The sequence below is a fragment of the Nerophis ophidion genome, linkage group LG16 (assembly GCF_033978795.1).
Source record: "Nerophis ophidion isolate RoL-2023_Sa linkage group LG16, RoL_Noph_v1.0, whole genome shotgun sequence".
NCBI classification, from domain to species: Eukaryota; Metazoa; Chordata; class Actinopteri; order Syngnathiformes; family Syngnathidae; genus Nerophis; species Nerophis ophidion.
The window spans coordinates 41449661-41464603 of record NC_084626.1 but is presented as its reverse complement, the minus strand read 5'-3'; the positions used below and the strand labels follow the sequence as shown (position 1 = coordinate 41464603).

The following is a 14943-nucleotide window of genomic DNA, read 5'->3' as shown; positions in this document are numbered from 1 at the left end:
GGAAAAAAATACAAAAAAGTATATTTTTTGCTTTAGTATGGTTTCTGTAGGAGGACAAACATGACACAAACCTCCCCAATTGTTATAAAGCACACTATTTACATTAAACATGCTTCACTGATTCGAGTATTTGGTGAGCACCGTTCTGTCCTACTCATTTTGGCGGTCCTTGAACTCACCCTAGTTTGTTTACATGTATAACTTTCTCCGACATTCTAAGACGTGTTTTATGCCACTTCTTTTTCTGTCACATTTTGTCCACCAAACTTTTAACGGTGTGCGTGAATGCACAAAGGTGAGTTTTGTTGATGTTATTGACTTGTGTGGAGTGCTAAACAGACATATTTGGTCACTGCAAGCTAATCAATGCTAACATGCTATTTAGACTAGCTATATGTACATATTGCATCATATTGCCTCATTTGTTGGTATATTTAAGGTCATTTAGTTTTGTTTTAGTCCTCTTAATTCAATGTTTATCTCATGACACACTATCTGTATGTAATATGGCTTTTAATTTTTTGCGGCTCCAGACAGATTTGTTTTTGTATTTTTGGACTAAAATGGCTCTTTCAACATTTTAAGTTGCCGACCCCTGCCTTATACACACACCATAATATTCCTATGTTGAAGCACAGTACAATCCATCAAGCGGTGCGGCTTTATAGCTTACCAAAGTCCTACGAAAAAATGTTGATGGATTTTTGAGCGATTTTTGAACGGGGATATCAGGTCCATTCTATGTGTCATACTTGATCATTTCGCGATATTGCCATATTTTTGCTGAAAGGATTTAGTAGAGAACATCGACGATAAAGTTAGCAACTTTTGGTCGCTAATAAAAAAGCCTTGCCTGTACCGGAAGTAGCAGACGATGAGCGCGTGACGTCACGGGTTGTGGAGCTCCTCACATCTGAACATTGTTTACAATCATGGCCACCAGCAGATAGAGCGATTCGGACCGAGAAAGCGACAATTTCCCCATTAATTTGAGCGAGGATGAAAGATTAGTGGACGAAGATATTGATAGTGAGAGACTAGAAGAAAAAAAAAAGGCGAATGCAGTGGGAGCGATTCATATGTTATTGGACACATTTACTAGGATAATTTTGGAAAATCCCTTATCTGCCTATTGTGTTGCTAGTGTTTTAGTGAGATTATAAAGTGCCTGAAAGTCGGAGGGGTGTGGCCACGGGTGTAGTGACCGCCAGTGTCTCCGTGGGAGGAGGTAATAGTCGCCGCAGCAGCTGCAGGAGGACGCTGGCTCCGCTCATAACTACGGTAAGAGCCAACTTATTACCACAATTTTCCGACCGAAACCTGCCAGTTGACATGTTCGCTTGACCGCTCTGTTCCATAGAAAAGCTTTACCTTCGGGAATCTTTAACAAGGAAACACCGGCTGTGTTTGTGTGGCTAAAGGCGGCCGCAATACACCGCTTCCCACCTACATCTTTCTTCTTTGACGTCTCCATTATTAATTGAACAAATTGCAAAAGATTCAGCAACACAGGAGTCCAGAATACTGTGTAATTATGCTATTAAAGCAGACTACTTATAGCTTGAATCGGGCTGGAGAATAATGTCCGCTACAACCCGAGACGTCAAACGCACGCTTCATCATACCGCGACGTTTTCAACACGACACCTCGCGGGAAATTTAAAATTGCAATTTAGTAAACTAAAAAGGCCGTATTGGCATGTGTTGCAATGTTAATATTTCATCATTGATATATAAACTATCAGACTGCGTGGTCGGTAGTAGTGGGTTTCAGTAGGCCTTTAATGCAGTCCACACATATCTCTTATGTGTGACTACCATCATATTGCCGTCCACACGTATCTCTTATGTGTGACTGCTGTACCATGTACCAAATAAAATAGCTTCGAGGTCGGAAAGCACAACTAAAATGATTCCCTACATTAAGCGCACCGGGTTATAAGGCGCACTGTTGAGTTTTGGGAAAATGAAAGGATTTTAAGTGCGCCTTATAGTCCGGAAAATATGATATATGTGTGTGAGACTGTGCTGAACGCTTGTTTTAGGGCGGGGCTCCCACCTTCCTGAGACACGTCAGCCCACTCTGGTTTGGGGAACTCATACTGGCCCATCCTGATTCTCCTCTTCATTCCTGGTGAAATAGCCTGACCCGTGTTGGAGTAAAACGGGGGGAACCCGCACAACCTGTAAGTGAGAGAACGCTATCAGACACTTGTCATGTCCACTCGGCAAACCAACACCAGGCTGTACTCACAGGATGTACATGATGACGCCCAGAGACCACATGTCACATGACTTGTCGTATTTCTCCGGACCCAAAACCTCTGGTGCTGATTCAGGACCACGGAAAAAACAAAATATGTCATTAAAAATACAAACCTCGTTTCCATATGAGTTGGGAAATTGTGTTAAATGTACATAAAAACAGAATACAATGATTTGAAAAGTTTTTTTGTTTTTGCAAATAATAATTAACTTAGAATTTCATGGCTGCAAAACATGCCAAAGTAGTTGGGAAAGGGCATGTTCACCACTGTGTTACATCACCTTTTCTTTTAACAACACTCAATAAACGTTTGGGAACTGAGGAAACTAATTGTTGAAGCTTTGAAAGTGGAATTCTTTCCCATTCTTGTTTTATGTAGAGCTTCAGTCCGGGGTCTCCGCTGTCGTATTTTACGCTTCATAATGTGCCACACATTTTCGACGGGAGACAGGTCTGGACTGCAGGCGGGCCAGAAAAGTACCCGCACTCTTTTTTTTACGAAACCACAGTTATAACACGTGCTGAATGTGGCTTGGCATTGTCTTGCTGAAATAAGCAGGGGCGCTTAGATGGCAGCATATGTTGTTCCAAAACCTGTATGTACCTTTCAGCATTAATGGTGCCTTCACAGATGTGTAAGTTACCCATGCCTTGGGCACTAATGCACCCCCATACCATCACAGATGCTGGATTTTCAACTTCGCGTCGATAACAGTCCGGATGGTTCGCTTCCCCTTTGGTCCGGATGACACGATGTCGAATATTTCCAAAAACAATTTGAAATGTGGACTCGTCAGAACCCAGAATTCTTTTCCACTTTGCATCAGTCCATCTTAGATGATCTCGGGGCGCAGAGAAACTGGCTGCGTTTCTGGGTGTTGTTGATAAATGGCTTTCGCTTTGCATAGTAGAGCTTTAACTTGCACTTACAAATTAGCGACCGACTGTATTTAGTGACAGTGGTTTTCTGAAGTGTTCCTGAGCCCATGTGGTGATATCCTTTAAAGATTGATGTCGGTTTTTGATACAGTGCCGTCTGAGGGATCGAAGGTCACGGTCATTTAATGTTGGTTTCCGGCCATGTCGCTTACGTGGAGTGATTTCTCCGGATTCTCTGAACCTTTTGATGATAATATGGACCGTAGATGTTGAAATCCCTAAATTTCTTGCAATTGCACTTTGAGAAACGTTGTTCTTGAACTGTTTGACTATTTGCTCACGCAGTTGTGGACAAAGGGGTGTACCTCGCCCCATCCTTTCTTGTGAAAGCTGTTTTTATACCCAATCATGGCACCCACCTGTTCCCAATTAGCCTGCACACCTGTGGGATGTTCCAAATAAGTGTTTGATGAGCATTCCTCAACTTTATCAGTATTTATTGCCACCTTTCCCAGCTTATTTGTCACGTGTTGCTGGCATCAAATTCTAAAGTTAACGATTATTTGCAAAAATGTTTATCAGTTTGAACATCAGATATGTTGTCTTTGTAGCATATTCAACTGAATATGGGTTGAAAAGGATTTGCAAACCATTGTATTCCGTTTATATTTACATCTAACATAATTTCCCAATTCATCATTTCAACTAGAAATGGATAACACAAACACTTAAAGAATGCGGTATGCCACGCGACGTAAAACAGAACTCACCCACGTAATAAGGTGTGTAGCAAGGGGTCTGCAGAGGGTTGTGTTGGGAGGTCTCCTTTGCGAAGCCAAAGTCTGTTAGTTTGAGGATGGCGTTTTTGTGCTTGGAGGTGTACAGCAGGTTTTCGGGCTGTCGGAAGACAGGATGGGGGCGGGACAAAAATGATTATTTTCTTTTTTTTTGGAAAACCCAATTGGTAGTAACATTGATCTCACCTTGATGTCTCTGTGGGCAATGTTGATATTGTGCAGAAACTCGATGGCTGAGCCGATGTCTCTCATAATCTCTGACGCCTCTGGGATGAAAAAGGGGGGGAGAATACAAAGTCTCAAACCAGAAGCCATGAAAACAAAAATGAGCACAAAAAAAAAGGGAGAAAGATAACAAAACTGTATTATGGTATTTCATCAAATTGGTTATTTTAGAGCAGTGGTCCTCAAATGGGGGTACTTCAAGGTATGCCAAGGGGTACGTGAGATTTTTTTTTAAATATTCTAAAAATAGCAACAATTCAAAAATCCTTTATAAATATATTTATTGGACAATGGACGTCGAGTGGGTCTAACATAATATTGTAAAAGTCCAGTCCATAGTGGATCTAACATAGTAGTGAGAGTCCAGTCCATAGTGGATTCAGCAGGATGTCCCCAACCGATGCACAGGCGAGCGGTCCACCCCTGGGTCCCGACTCTGGACAGCCAGCACTTCATCCATGGCTCCCGGACCTGTGCCCCCTCTTCCACACGGGAAAAGGGGGGCAGAGCGGAAGAGAAACGGCAGATCAACTGGTCTAAAAACGGGGTCTGTTTTAAAGGCTAGAGTATACAAATGAGTTTTAAGATGGGACTTAAATGATTCTACTGAGGTAGCATCTCTAACTGATCCAGAGTAGTGGAGCCCCAATAGAAAACGCTCTCAATCAATCAATGTTTACTTATATAGCCCTAAATCACTAGTGTCTCAAAGGGCTGCACAAACCACTACCACATCCTCGGTAGGCCCACATAAGGGCAAGGAAAACTCACACCCAGTGGGACGTCGGTGACAATGATGACTATGAGAACCTTGGAGAGGAGGAAAGCAATGGATGTCGAGCGGGTCTAACATGATACTGTGAAAGTTCAATCCACAATGGATCCAACACAGTCGCGAGAGTCCAGTCCAAAGCGGATCCAACACAGCAGCGAGAGTCCCGTTCACAGCGGAGCCAGCAGGAAACCATCCCAAGCGGAGGCGGATCAGCACTATATGTAATGATCCGCTGCCCGGATCATATTTTGATTTGGGTTTTTGAGTCTTTTTGTGTTTTCTGTTTGTTTTGGACTCTTCTCGGTTCCTGGTTGTACTTCCTTGTTTATTCTGTCACCATAGTTACGCATTAGTTTCACCTGCCCCTTGCTTTTGACGCGCACCTGTTTTCTATTTGCAGTCCTTATTTAAGCCTGCCTTTTCCGTTCATTCAGCCTTGCTTCCTAGTTTGTGTTCGCACAACAGTGACGACTTTGATTCCCGATTCTGGTTACCAGTTCTGTACTTGCTAGCTTCCATGCCAAGCCCTAGTTGTTTTTCTAGCTCCCATGCTAGCTCTTTTGGTTTGCCTTTTGTGCCTTGTGCAAGTTTTTATTTTTTTAGTCGGATTTATATTTTAAAATAAATCATTGTTTCGTAACTTCACGCTGTGTCCGAGCCCGACTGCATCCAAGAGAGAACGAACCCGCATCACGATGCCACGCAGTCGTCACACTATAGCCCGCAGACTTTTTTTGGGCTCTGGGAATCACTAATAAGCCGGAGTCCTTTGAACGCAAATTTCTTGACGGGACATATGGTACAATCGGTGTGGTATTTTATAAGTAAGTAGTAAAACCTTAAAGTCACATCTTAAGTGCACAGGAAGCCAGTGCAGGTGAGCCAGTATAGTGAAGTGAATTATATTTATATAGCGCTTTTCTCTAGTGACTCAAAGCGCTTTACATAGTGAAACCCGATATCTAAGTTCCATTTAAACCAGTGTGGGTGGCACTGGGAGCAGGTGGGTAAAGTGTCTTGCCCAAGGACACAACGGCAGTGACTAGGATGGCGGAAGCGGGAATCGAACCTGCAACCCTCAAGTTGCTGGCACGGACACTCTACCAACCGAGCTATACCACTGTATCAAAAACTGACATCGGTATAGGCGTAATATGATCAAACTTTCTTGTTTCTTTGATGTTGTTCAGTCCCAGCTGACCCAGCTGAGACTCGCCCTGAATGCAGAGAATGGCAAATGACTGTCATTAATTGTTCCAAAAATATAATCTCCTCATAGGTTTGAACTGGAAATGGTCACGACATAAAGAAGCTTGGGGTTGTTATTGATGATAACTTGTGGAGGAATGGAGTGTATAAGGACCGGCCTCGAAGCACAGCTGGCAGATGATTGGATTACCCAGCTGGGACCGATCATCCAATCACCTGCCATGCTAATCAGCAGCAGCCGGGGCCGCGACACAAGCGTGGAGTTGGGAGTTGGAGTCAGACGCTCCACACGTGGCCGAGATCAAGCCACGAGAGAGGGGGAGAGACGGAGCGTAGGACACCGCAGAAAAGGACTGAAAGGTTGCAGAGCAGAGTGCTGTCCTGGCGCGGTTAAACCCAATAAAACTATGTTGAAACCAGACTACCAGGCTCCCGTGATGATCTATAGTGGTCAGGAGAATCCACAAGAAGGAAACCTCCACATTTGTCTTTTAAATGTCACATACATTTTTTTTCCTTACAGGTAAGAAACGCTTGATCCTGACTAGTTTCATGTCTTTGCTAGATTATGGACACTTGCTTTTTATAAATGTTCAGGGTTCAGTCTGATGTTGTTTTCCATCTATGTAAATAATCTCTGTGAAAATGTGTCATTTTTATGCAGAAGACGCGGCCATTCTTTTGTTCATCTCCTGTTGTAGCAAGCAACTCTTGAGCTTCTGCAGTCTGCTGTTCATAACTTTTATGGACAGAATTTCTAGGCGCAGTCAAGGCGTTGAGGGGGATTAGGTCTCTGCTTTTTGCAGATGATGTGGTCCTGATGGCTTCATCTGGCCAGGATCTTCAGATCTCACTGGATCGGTTCGCAGCCGAGTGTGAAGCGTCCGGGATGAGAATCAACACCTCCAAGTCCGAGTCCATGGTTCTCGTTCGGAAAACGGTGGAGTGCCTGCCCCAAGTGGACGAGTTCAAGTACTTCGGAGTCTTGTTCACGAGTGAGGGGAGAGTGGATCGTGAGAACGACAGGCGGATCGGTGCGGCGTCTTCAGTAATGCAGACACTGTATCGATCCGTTGTGGTGAAGAAGGAGTTGAGCCGGAAGGCAAAGCTCTCAATTTACCGGTCGATCTACGTTCCCATCCTCACCTATGGTCATGAGCTTTGGGTTATGACCGAAAGGATAAGATCACGGGTACAAGCGGCCGAAATGAGTTTCCTCCGCCGTGTGGCGGGGCTCTCCCTTAGAGATAGGGTGAGAAGCTCTGCCATCCGGGAGGAACTCAAAGTAAAGCTGCTGCTCCTTCACATCGAGAAGAGCCAGATGAGGTGGTTCGGGCATCTGGTCAGGATGCCACCCGAACGCCTTACCAGGGAGGTGTATCAGGCACGACCGACCGGTAGGAGGCCACGGGGAAGACCCAGGACACGTTAGGAAGACTATGTCTCCCGGATGGCCTGGGAATGCTGGGGAGAGGCAGGTCTGGGCTTCCCTGCTTAGGCTGCTGCCCCCGCGACCCGACCTCGGATAAGCGGAAAAAGATGGATGGATGGCTTTTTATAAATGCACCTGACACTTATTTGAAACAATTGAAACTGTTTATCACTGTGTTTTATTACTGGTTTTGGGAACCTTGTCCACCACTGCACTTTATGTCAGGCTTGCCCCTGACAGTTTGGTTGTGTTTTAGTTTTTCCTCTGTGTGTGTGTAGTATATCCTGGCTTTAGTTCCTGTCAGCACTCTTATTTTTTTTCTGTTTCCTGTTTGTCTCCCTGAGTGCTGTGTCCCCTCAGCTGTGGCTGATTGGCACCTGGCCACACCTGGTGTCAATCAGCCAGTCACTATCTCAGCCTGTTTTCTCCTCCAGTCCGGGCTGGATTATTGTCGTGTCGTGTCGATGTCACCACTACCTGTCAATGTCATCCTACCTGTTACTTGTCGCTGTTCCTGTATGCCGTGGACTGCTTTTTGTTTCTAGTTCCTGTTTGCTGGATCCTGTTACCCGTTTTCCAGTTTGGCTGTTCCTAGTTCCTGGTTTGTATCTTTTCTTTATTTTTACTTTTGGACATTAAATTATGTTTTCTTGCACAATGCCTGCCGCCTTCTCTGCATCTTGGGGTTCGTCGCAAACTCACTGTGACACTTTATATGCAAAGGAAACCTCCAATAACTTTATTTAAAATGCACTTTTCATTTAACACCAAATCACAAAGTGCTAAAACTTTGGCTAAAACAGTCCATCTTTGTCCGTCCACAGATTTTCTCGATGGGTGGTTTTTATCGTATTTTTCGGAGTATAAATCGCTCCGGAGTATAAGTCGCATCTGCCGATAATGCATAATAAAGAAGGAAAAAACCATATATAAGTCGCACTGGAGTATAAGTCGCATTTTGGGGGGAAATTTATTTGATAAAATCCAACACCCAGAATAGACATTTGAAAGGCAATTTAAAATAAATAAAGAATAGTGAACCAGAGGCCGAATAAGTGTATGTTATATGAAGCATAAATAACCAACTGGTAAGTTAACCTAACATATTATGGTAAGAGTCATTCAAATAACTAGAACATATAGAACATGCTATACCAGGGGTCACCAACCTTTTTGAAACCAAGAGCTACTTCTTGGGTACTGATTAATGCGAAGGGCTACCAGTTTGATACACACTTAAATAAATTGCCAGAAATAGCCAATTTGCTCAATTTACCTTTAATAAATAAATCTATATATATATAAAAAAATGGGTATGTCTGTTTGTCATTCCGCCGTACATTTTTTTTACTTTTACGGAAGGTTTTTTTTGTAGAGAATAAATGATGAAAAAACACTTAATTGAACGGTTTAAAAGAGGAGAAAACACGAAAAAAACTAAAATTAAATTTTGAAACATAGTTTATCTTCAATTTCGACTCTTTAAAATTCAAAATTCAACCGAAAAAAATGAAGAGAAAAACTAGCTAATTCGAATCTTTTTGAAAAAATTGAAAAAAGAATGTATGGAACATCATTAGTAATTTTAGAATTTTGATGACATGTTTTAAATAGGTTAAAATCCAATCTGCACTTTGTTAGAATATATAACAAATAGGACCACGCTATATTTCTAACAAAGAGAAATCATTATTTCTTCTCCATTTTCCAGAACAAACATTTTTAAAATAAATTCAAAAGACTTTGAAATAAGATTTAATTTGATTCTACAGATTTTCTAGATTTGCCAGAATATTTATTTTGAATTTTAATCATAATAAGTTTGAAGAAATATTTCACAAATATTCTTTGTCGAAAAAACAGAAACTAAAATGAAGAATTAAATTAAAATGTATTTATTGTTATTTACAATAAAAAATTAAATTTACTTGAACATTGATTTAAATTGTCAGGGAAGAAGAGGAAGGAATTTAAAAGATTAAAAGGTATATGTGTTTAAAAATCCTAAAATCATTTTTTAAGGGTGTATTTTTTCTATAAAATTGTCTTTCTGAAAGTTACAAGAAGCAAAGTAAAAACCAAAAAAAAAATGTATTTAAACAAGTGAAGACCAAGTCTTTAAAATATTTTCTTGGATTTTCAGATTCTATTTGAGTTTTGTCTCTCTTAGAATTAAAAATGTTGAGCAAAGGGAGACCAGCTTTCTAGTAAATAAAAAAAAAATAAAAAAAATAGAGGCAGCTCACTGGTAAGTGCTGCTATTTGAGCTATTTTTAGAACAGGCCAGCGGGCGACTCATCTGGTCCTTACGGGCACCACGTTGGTGACCCCTGTGCTATACGTTTACCAAACAATCTGTCATTCCTAATCGCTAAATCCCATGAAATCCTATACGTCTAGTCTCTTACGTGAATGAGCTAAATAATATTATTTGATATTTTACGGTAATATGTTAATAATTACACACATAAGTCGCGACTTATAGTCCGAAAAATACGGCTTATCAACCACTTCTTAGGCTGTTGACTACCTGTTTATGTGTAGAGATTCCAGTCGCTACACTGCAAAAACTGACATCTAAGTAAGATGAAATATCTCAAATAAGGGTGATATTTGCTTATTTTCTGTCTGATAAGATCATTCTTCTCACTAAGCAGATTTTATGTTAGAGTGTTTTACTTGTTTTAAGTGTTTTGGTCCTAAATGATCTCAGTAAGATATTACAGCTTGTTGCTGAGATTTGATGACCTATATTGAGTAAAACATGCTTGAAACTAGAATATCAAGTGTTGCAAAGCTGTGACATATAAAACTACTTTTTTAAAGTAATTATTTCTTATTTAAAGCATGAAAAAAATGAATGACTTTGACATAATTGTGTCTCGTAATTAAAACAGATGACGGCCAAATGGACTTTGCTGTTATATTTTCAATGAAACAATAGATCAGGGGTAGGGAACCTATGGCTCTAGAGCCAGATGTGGCTCTTTTGATGACTGCATCTGGCTCCCAAATACATCTGAGCTGACATTACTTAACACGATTAGTAATGAATAATTCCGCCAGTATCCATCCATCCATCCATCATCTTCCGCTTATCAGAAGTCGGGTCGCGGGGGCAACAGCCTAAGCAGGGAAACCCAGACTTCCCTCTCCCCAGCCACTTCGTCTAGCTCTTCCCGGGGGATCCCGAGGCGTTCCCAGGCCAGCCGGGAGACATAGTCTTCCCAACGTGTCCTGGGTCTTCCCCGTGGCCTCCTACCGGTTGGACGTGCCCTAAACACCTCCCTAGGGAGGCGTTCGGGTGGCATCCTGACCAGATGCCCGAACCACCTCATCTGGCTCCTCTCATTTCGGCCGCTTGTACCCGTGATCTTATCCTTTCGGTCATGACCCAAAGCTCATGACCATAGGTGAGGATGGGAACGTAGATCGACCGGTAAATTGAGAGCTTTGCCTTCCGGCTCAGCTCCTTCTTCACCACAACGGATCGCTACAACGTCCGCATTACTGAAGACGCCGCACCGATCCGCCTGTCGATCTCACGATCCACTCTTCCCTCACTCGTGAACAAGACTCCTAGGTATTTGAACTCCTCCACTTGGGGCAGGGTCTCCTCCCCAACCCGGAGATGGCATTCCACCCTTTTCCGGGCGAGAACCATGGACTCGGACTTGGAGGTGCTAATTCTCATTCCGGTCGCTTCACACTCGGCTGCGAACCGATCCAGTGAGAGCTGAAGATCCCGGTCAGATGAAGCCATCAGGACCACATCATCTGCAAAAAGCAGAGACCTAATCCTGCGGTCACCAAACCGGAACCCCTCAACGCCTTGACTGCGCCTAGAAATTCTGTCCATAAAAGTTATGAACAGAATCGGTGACAAAGGACAGCCTTTGTAGGGGTATTTTAACACCAGTAATCGGTGTTAAAAATAACGTTGAACATATAAAACATTCTTATGCATTTTAATCCATCCATCCGTTTTTCAACCGCACCTGTTCAATAAGTCACATCAATGGTAAGAAGTCCATCCATCTATTCTCTACCGCTTGTCCCTTTTGGGTTTGCTGGAGCCTATCTCAGCTGCATTTGGGCAGAAGGCGGTGTACACCCTGGACAAGTCACAGATAGACGGACAACATTCACACTCACATCCACACACTAGGGACCATTTAGTGTTGCCAAAGAAGTATTTTATGTATTATTGGTTAGCTCCAGAATAAAAATTATACTCTAAACATGTAGGTTTTACTTAAAAAATGCATGCATTTAGTTGTATTCAGTGTTAAAACATATGATATGGTTCTCACAGTAATACACTAAAAGGTTCCCGACCCCTGCAATAGAACATACATACTCCTTTAGTAGTATAGTTGTTATTAGTGAGAATATACTTCTTTTAAGGAATTTTTAGGTTCATTGATGTTAGCTAATTTTAATCGTTTCGGAAAGTCTTGACAAGCCAAATGTTCTTATTCTATTGGCAGATAATTTAGCATAGTTCAAATAAAATACCCCTAATTTTTGTAGGACCCTATTGAAACTGCTGTGTTTTATTATTATTCCGCACCTACGCACTATAATTTGAGCCCCTTAACATGCTTCAAAACTCTCCAAATTTGACACACACGTCGGTATAACAAACCTTCCCAACATATTAAGCAACCAATCCCCCAAAATGAAAATTGCGCTCTAGCGCCCCCTAGGAAAAAATTACAGACAAAACTGCATGTAAATTCTGTTAGGAATGTCATAGCGACATGAAACAAAAACTCCTATGTAGGTCTGACTTAAACCCAATTTTCATACACTCACTTCTTTCAGCAAAAATCTACAGGAAGTTGTCAAAAACCCCTTCAAAATAAAATTTGCGCAAAAAATGCAATTTTTGCCTCTGCACTGTAATTTGACCCCTTTAAAATACTTCAAAAGTCACCAAACTTGGCGCACACATAAGGACTGGCGAATATTGCGATCTAATGAAAAAAACAAATCCCAAAACTCAAAATTGCGCTCTAGCGCTATTTTTGAATAAAACACTGAATAAACTGCTTCTAGGAAGAAAACACAGACAAAACTGCGTGTAACTTCCGGTAAGAATGTCGGAGAGACATGAAACAAAAACCTCTATGTAGGTCTCGCTTAGACCTACATTTCATAGATTGACAACCCCCAACAAAAATCAACAGGAAGTTTGCAATCCCCCCTTCAAAACAAAAGTTTTGTAAAAAACGGTCACCTTTCTTCAAACATTATCTCCTCTGAGTGCGTTTGTTGTTTTGCTTCAAACTCGCACAGGAGAGAGATTGAACCCTTCTGATTAAAAGTATAGAACAGAGTTTTGATAAGTTCTGAGGTTTTGATTTTAAGCGCCTTCAAAGAACCCCTGTGCAAAGTCTCCTAAAAAATGTCATTTTTGCCTCTTTGAGCTGTTATTTGAACCCCTTTAAATGCTTCTAAACTCACCAAACTTGACACACACATCAGGTCTGGCAAAAACTGCGAGCTGATGAAAAAACCTAACCTCAAAACTCAAAATTGCGCTTTACCGCCTCCCTAGGAATACAACACGGACAAACTGCTCCTAGGAAGAAAACACAGACAAAACTGCTTGTAACTTCCAGTGGGAATGTCAGAGAGACATGAAACAAAAACACTATGAAGGTCTCACTTAGGCCTACATTTTAATAATTAACATACTTTAGCAAAAATCAACAAGAAGTTTGATATTTTCACTTCAATAAAAAAACTGCATTACTTTCACAATGCATTAGATTCTCAAAATAGTGGCTCCAAGGCGTCTTCTAACGCTTATCCGGCCGAGGGTCTCGGGGGCAGCAGCCAAAGGCGGACCCGACCAACGCTGCTTGCAGCTTTAATTTATTGTTGTTTCTGATCATTGACTTTTTGTAGTATACACTGTGCAATCACAAAGGACATCTTTGGCATGTTGCTTCTGAGAGCCAAAACAATCCTTGGGAGGGAAAAAGCCTTCAAAAATATGTCATTCCATTGTCATGGAATGAATTACAAAAGAATCTGAGGCTACCTGAACTATAATTTCTGGGGAGCAAACTATGACATGAAAAGAACATGGATATTTTTAGATATTTAGGGAAAGTAAATAAAAACAATACTTGTATCTTTAATTATGATCATGATTTTTTGGTTATGTTAGGCCAGCAGAGAAAGCCCTGACAGCACACCACTGATTAAATGTATTGTAATATAAATGATTTCTGAAATATGATGGCTGTAAAAATCTGTACTCTGTATCCTGGATCCCCCCCCAAAAAATGCCACAATTGATCCATTCTCACCTTTCTCTGTGAAAGCTTGGTCGCCTCTGGCCTGGATCCTGCTGAACAGCTCTCCACCCTCCATACTGTGCACACAAACATGAAGCAATGAAGACACCAATTTGGTAAGTGGCAGACAACGGGACAAATGTAAAATAGCAACACGAAACCATTTTCTGATTGTGTACATCTGAGCTGGGGACAAACGAGATCCGCCTCCTCAAACAACCTGATAGTTCCCTTCAGGAAAAGTGCCTTCAACCAGTCGGCCTTCTCAGCAAGAGCAGTCCCGTTTTATGAACAAGATCCCTTCTCATGTAAGTTATGTTGACACATTAAGGCAATATAAATGCTAAAAACATGGCTATTTGAGAATCAAACTTGTGAACATCGTCATGAATGTATTTTATTTTGCTGCTTTATTCTTCCAGCCTGCTGTGGGTAAGAGATATTAATCAATTGTTTTACTATTTTAAGTAGGCTCTTAATGATTGTTGTTTTAATTGTACAAACTATACATATACATATATACATACATACATACATACATACATAAATACATATATATATATATATATATATACACACACACAACTACAACAACACACCACCCCAAATACAACAAGACACCACCCCAACTACAACAACACACCACCCCAAATACAACAACACACCACCCCAACTACATCACACCACCCCAACTACAACACACCACCCCAACTACAACAACACACCACCCCAACCACAACAACACACCACCCCAAATACAACAACACACCACCCCAACTACAACAACACACCACCCCAACTACAACAACACACCACGCCAAATACAACAACACACCACCCCAACTACAACAAAACACCACCCCAACTACAACAACACACCACGCCAAATACAACAACACACCACCCCACATACAACAACACACCACTCCAACTACAACAACACACCACGCCAAATACAACAACACACCACCCCAACTACAACAAAACACCACCCCAACTACAACACACCACCCCAACTACAACAACACACCACCACAACACACCACCCC

The 14943-nt window shown here is 41.6% G+C and overlaps 1 protein-coding gene across 1 annotated transcript in view; it reads right to left on the bottom strand.

Moving 5' to 3' along the window:
* Nucleotides 1-14943, bottom strand: part of mapkapk3 (MAPK activated protein kinase 3) — a 105131-nt gene that overhangs the window by 40165 nt on the left and 50023 nt on the right. The window contains exons 3-7 of the mRNA XM_061875244.1: nt 13907-13971; nt 4129-4208; nt 3916-4042; nt 2255-2330; nt 2060-2184 (exon numbers count right to left, since the gene is read on the bottom strand). Coding sequence (XP_061731228.1) covers nt 2060-2184; nt 2255-2330; nt 3916-4042; nt 4129-4208; nt 13907-13971 — 473 coding nt within the window. The remainder of the gene's footprint in view (nt 1-2059; nt 2185-2254; nt 2331-3915; nt 4043-4128; nt 4209-13906; nt 13972-14943) is intronic.